General features: G+C 53.9%; 1 protein-coding gene across 4 annotated transcripts in view; it reads right to left on the reverse strand.

Moving 5' to 3' along the window:
* ACOT11 (acyl-CoA thioesterase 11) overlaps nucleotides 1-5276 on the reverse strand; it is a 54451-nt gene extending 49175 nt beyond the window's left edge. The window contains exon 1 of one of the 4 annotated variants that reach the window (NM_001103275.2): nucleotides 5072-5276. In NM_001103275.2, the coding sequence (NP_001096745.2) occupies nucleotides 5072-5104 (33 nt within the window). In that variant the 5' untranslated portion in view covers nucleotides 5105-5276. The other 3 variants (XM_059884686.1, XM_059884685.1, XM_059884687.1) reach the window with 3 other exon arrangements.
* Nucleotides 5277-6000: the final 724 nt, after the last annotated feature.

Raw genomic sequence — 6000 nt, forward strand, 5'->3', positions numbered from 1 at the left:
AAGGAAACTGAAGTCCAGAGGAGACAGAAAGAAAAGAACCAATATTTACTATAGTCAATTATGTGTCAAGTTCTACACTCCTCCAATGCCTTTAATCTTGCCAGCAATCTAACAAGATCTGCAGGAACAGACCTGCTTCACAGGAAAAGGCCTCCAAAGATGAAGTGAGTGAGCATCGCAAAGGCAGTTAACACTTTGCACTGTCCAGCTTGGCCCCAGGCTCCTGGACCAGGCACAGGTGAAGGGCAGAGGTGCAGCCTCTCCAGGCCATAGTGTGTATGAAGTTGAAGCAGGAGGTCAGCTCTGAATCTGCATTGTCAGTGTGTGAAGGTAGGCAGAGGAGGTTGGCATGGGTGAGTCTGGGTGGGAGAATGAGGCTACTTACTGAGTGGCCAAGACAAAGGCTGGGAAAGGGGTCCCACTTAGCAGGTAGGGGTTCTGAGTCTCTTGCCAGCGATACAAGCCCTGCACTTCCCCTTACTTCTCTGTGCCTTGCCTGCATCAGGGTGCTGATCCCACGGTCCACTTCCCAATTGTGAGCTGTCAGGGTGGATGGGAAGCAGTGGGGACCTTCATAGCACAGGCCATTCAGAGGAGAGGAACTCCTTTGATGTGTCTCCCTGGGCTGCTGAGCTCAGTGTGCAGGGACTACACACCTTGGCACCAAGGCTCTAGAGAGCCCCAAGGAGTGCACAGCCTGGTGGGCAGGGCAACAGGACTCACAGCACTCTAAACCCCAAACCCTGCTCACGGGGCCCAGGCCCCCAGCCTGCAGCTCATCGTAGTCTTGCCTCAGACCCTTCCAGCCACTCTGCCCTCACTCACTCCCAGCCACGCCAGCCTCCCTTTAGCAGCTTGCCAAGCTCCCCCCATCTTGGAGCCTGCAAATGAATGCTATTCCCTCTGCCTGGAATGCTCTCCCCCCAACTCCCCCCATGGCTGCCTCCTTTTCAGCCGCTGGGTCTCTGCTCAGCTGTCACCTGGTCAGAGAACTCTCTCTGACCTCTCTCATTATTCTCTAACAGTTCTCTGTTCCCCAGACAACCTGAGTTTAATCTCAGCAGTGCCACTTACTAGCTGTGTGACCTTGGGCAAGTTACTTAACCTCTCTGTCTCAGTTTCATCTTTAATATGGGCACAGCACCACTATCTACTCCACAGACTTGTTATAAGGAATATACGAGGTAATGCAAGCTTGTCACCTAGCTCGCATTTATGACATTTATTATTACTGTTCACAGCTCTTATCACAGATTTCCATTGTATATTTCTTTGGCTACCTTTTCACTGTGTCTCCCTCATTAGCTGTCAGCTCACAACAGCCTGGGTTCATCACAGAATACTCAGCCCTGACACAGGCTAATCACTGTAGAGGAAACACCTCAGGCCAACACACCATCCCAAGGAAACACCACTAACTCTGGGAGCAGAAGGATGGAGGTTTGAAGGGGAATGATGGCTGAGCCGGGTTTTGAAGGATGGAGATGAATCCTCCAAACAGACTAAGAACACCAGGTCTATCCACCCATGGCGGAGACTGGGGTTCAGATGTGGCTCCCAGATAGGCTGAAGTTAAGTGTCCGAGTTTCCTCTCCTCTGGGAAGACTTCTGGGAACACTTCAGCCCCCTCTGAGCCATCATGGCCGCCCATTTGTTCACAAGTTTTTGCGTTCCTGCTACATGAGAGACACATTATCTTATGTCTAGGGTTTTCTCTTCCCCCACCACTCAGTGGGGTAGTTGAGGAAGCCAGGCCCCTGCTTTTCACTGTCAGGACCAATCTCAAAGTGGTGCACAAACCCTTCGCAAACATCCAGACCCCCAGGATGTCAAGGCTGATGGAGACCTCAGAGAACAACCAGAAAAGGGGAGCACCTGGCCTAAGGTTAAGCGTGAACAATGGGTTGAAGATGAGATATTAATCCAGAGGTGGCCAAATACTGTGTCCTAAACCTCCCCACACTTTGAACTAGACCCCAGTTGAGGCTGGGGGTGGGGCTGGGGAGCGGTTCCAACAGCTGTCCTCAGGTTCAAGGTGAAGCAGGGGGTTACCACAGGGGGTCGGAAGCAGCAGGCAGGTCTGTGGGCTCGTGAACATGTGCACAGATGCCCACAGCTGTATCTGGTCTTCTACCACCCTGCCAGCAGCACCACCGGGTGTAAGGCTTGCCAGGGAAAACTGGGACAAACAACCCCATCCTCATTCCCAGGGTAACTGAAGTCCTGGGCCCCTTGGGGAATTGCCCGAACAGGAGTAGAACCCAGGTTTAATAGAGGTTCACAGCCTCCCACAAGGTGCCTGCAGGTCCCTGCCAACCCAGGAAGACAGGACTCAGTACCCAGTACAGACTGACCACTTGCATGGGGAAGAAGGGTCTCCACTGAGAGAAACAGGAAAAACGACCCTTTCAGCACCTCCATACGGGCATCAGCGCTCCTCCAGCCTCGTCCCCCTAGGTTGGCATCAGACTTGCAACCTCATTCACTCACTCACTCACACGTGCCAGTGCTCACTGGGTACCCAGGAACAGGTGAGAGCCAGAGCCGACTCCAAAATGCTCACTGTTTGCAGTGCCATGTGATCCTGACAAGGGCCCTGGAACCCTGTGAAGCAGGGCTTGTGGGTTATCTGAGGACTGCGTTTAACACAGTTCTCTTTGTCCCCAGGGAAGAGTTTGGTGGAGTTTTTTGGTTTGCTTGCTTTTTATTGAAAACCGCTTTGGTAACAAACTCGGGGTCACAAAGAGTCGGACATGACTGAGCGACTGAACTGAACTGAACAAACTCAGAGAATGGTCTCCTCCTGTATTCCAGGAGAACTTGGAGAACTCAGGAGGAAACAAGGGAAGTGCAAGGAGAGCTGCCATTCAGGCAGCAATCCAAAGGTGGTGATCAAGGGCACAGTGTTCTCAGCCAGTACGGAGTCACCTATGCCAGCCTGTGAGCCCAACTTCCATGCCCACCCCCACTTCCCACCCCACTTCCACCCCACTTCCACCCCACCTATGCCAGCCTGTGAGCCCAACTTCCATGCCCACCCCACTTCCACCAGACTCAGGGTGCAGGCGGGGGCAAATGTGGGGAAGCAGAATGCCAGCTGGGCTCCAAGCTGGGACACGTGGGTGGGAATCCCATTCTGAGCTTTCATCGGGCCTAGCCTTAAGTTCTCTAAGAGCTCAAACTCTAGAGCCAGACTGCCCAAGTTCAAATCTCCGCCCTGCCACTTTCTTCCAGTGTGATACTGGGCAAGTCTTCAACCTCTCTGAGTCTCATGAGGAGATTCAGTTTCCTCATGGAGGACATGGAGATGATAACTGCACCTACCTCACAAAGAACTGGAGGAGTTATAAACACAAAGCATCTGATATGATACCTAGCATGCTCAGCTGTATAAGGATTTGCTACTACTGTCATCTCTGTGATAAAGACATGTTGCTCCTCCACTGCCTTCTCCCCAGTTACTGATGAGGATCAATGGGAAAAGAGTCACGAAGGGTTAAAGACAACGGGGTCAAGAGAAGACACAGACAGCCCTACCCACCCAGAAGAGGCTGTCTGCCCTGCACTCAGGGATGGGACCAAGAAGCCCTGATGCTCAGATCCCATCCTTGGTCTCACTGAGAAGCTGCCTGTGCCCACTGGTTCATTAAACATTCCCAGGCCTGGCCACATCCAACCCGGTGCTGGGAATACCAAGAGCTGCCTTGGGTGATGGGAGAGATGGACATGCAAATTCCACACACAATCCATGGTGGGAAGGAGCTAGCACAGGGGCTTGTCATGTCAAGAGAAATCTGGGAAAGCTTTCCAGAGGAGGCAGCATCTGAGCAGATTGGAGGGCTCAGAAGAAACTTATCATGGAGACAAGTTCGCAGGAAGCTGGTGGGGAGTCTGGCGGTGGGGTGGGGGTGGGGGTCACTTAGCAGAGAGACTCTTGCAGAGGAGGGAACAAGCGTGGTGCACTGAGGCAGTGGCAAGCTGTTCGGTATGGCTGCCATACTAAACGCAGAGGCATGGGGAAGGGGGAATGAGGAGGGAAAGGGGGGCAGAGGCAGATTACCAAGATCCCTTTATATAAGGTAAGGAATGTGAGCATGATACCCAAGGCAGCCTTCTGAACAGGTGAGGAATAATTACATTTGCCTTTTAGAAGCATCTCTGTAGCGGAGGGTGAGTAGGAGGGGGTGGACCTGCGACAGGGAAGCAGGGAAGGAAAGGTGCTGGGCCAGTTGGGGATGGTGAGGTCTGGGCTGAGTGGTAGTCGTGCAGATAGAGGAAGGGAGTGGAGAAGAGATGTCTTTATTTACCCCTTTATAAAGGCTTTCCCCCAAAATGTCTTCAGAGGACACTCACTCTACATCCAGCATAGCACGTCTGCCAGTCTTTCCTGAACCTTTTTCCATTTACCAAATCAAAGGCCCCCACCAGGGACCACTGAGCACTTGGGTCTGTCTGGTGCCTCAGCATCCAATCTCAGCTCTAAAGTCCCTGTTAAGAGGTTTCAGGGAAACGTTCTCTGCAAGGTTACCTTGCAGAACACCTTCCCAACAGCCCTCACTTGGTCCTGCACATGCTCTCCCAAAGAGGTCACTGTCCCCAAGAACCCTTCGGTTTCAGTCTGCCATACTCACTCACCCACATGCACACCCCTAGCCTGTAACTTCTAGCAGCTCCAAGCCCTTCGAGCCCTGAACCCTGAGAGTTAAACACCACAGAACCACAGAGCTCAGTCATCCAGCAGAAACAAGCATGGAACTCCATGGGGAGACACACGCACCCCCAGAATAGAATCCCAGATGCAAAGAACTTGCTGAAGATGATTCTACACAACCCAGCTAGTCGGCCTAATGGCCCCTGGGGCTTATTTGGTGATTGTTGCTTATAATGAACCAGCCCAGGAGTTCTGAAATTTCTCCTTGCAGAGAGAGCTAGAAAATGGCCAGTGGAAAGGGAGAGAGAAGATGTAGGACTTCTGACTTCAAATGGAAACTTCCGTTCTCTTTTGGGATCCCCAGACTCCAGTCCCCTCCCGTCTGCCTCCAAACCTCCCTCCTCCACCCACCCTCCATACCCTTCGTAGGTGATTTCCAACAGTCTGGATCATTGCTGCGGAGGCCCCGTTAGCTGGTCGCACCCTCCTCGGAGAGACACTGGTCAGAGACTCTGACAGCCGGCTCCAACTCCGAACGCAGGGATCGCCTCGCCTCCCACTCCTCCTCCCCCTCCCGGCTCCAGCCCTCTGAGCCAGCCCTTATCACTGAGCCTGGGCCCTTTCTCAGACTGCCCTCCTCCCCTAGAGCCCCGCACAGAGGCTCCTGTGCCCGCCGCTCAGCACAGAGGAAGGAGAGAGCCTGCCAGCTGGGCCACAGCCATGTCAGGGGCCCTGTGCCCGCCCACTGGGCAGCCAGCCGGACACTCACTACACCTCCAGCCACCGCCAAACTTGGTCACCCCCACTGCTAGCCCCTGCCGTCCTCCCCACAGGGTCTCTGCTCTGGGATCACTCCCAGTCCCAGCCAGGAAAACTGACAGAACGGGCACCAGGTTTCCATCCATCCACGAAGGGTCAGGCCAGAAGGTGGCAGGAAGCCAGGGAGCTGCCAGCAGCCTCCCAGAGAGATACCAGAGCCACCTGCTAGGACTCTTCACCCTTGGGGTGCCGCCTCACGCTCCGGCCTGCCAGCATCAAGCAGCTGCTGGCCAGGGCCAGGGCACACCCCCTCACTTCCTTAAAATAGGCAGTGTGACTTTTCTAAAAGTGACACCTACCTAATTCCAACCACGGGCACCACAGAGTTCAGCCCCCGGGCGCCCACCCCAGCCCCTCTGTAGCCACTAGTGACTAAAAGACCACCAGGATCTTCCCTTCTCCCTCTCACTTCTGCAAGAGACATGGTGAGGCAGACTTGACACACACATGGGATTTCTCACGGCAGGCCAACAGAATCAAGTGCTCGGTGCTTAGGGAAAGAAGGAGGGGAGCGGAATGCAGGCTGGGAT

This window comes from Bos taurus, chromosome 3 (assembly GCF_002263795.3).
Source record: "Bos taurus isolate L1 Dominette 01449 registration number 42190680 breed Hereford chromosome 3, ARS-UCD2.0, whole genome shotgun sequence".
NCBI classification, from domain to species: Eukaryota; Metazoa; Chordata; class Mammalia; order Artiodactyla; family Bovidae; genus Bos; species Bos taurus.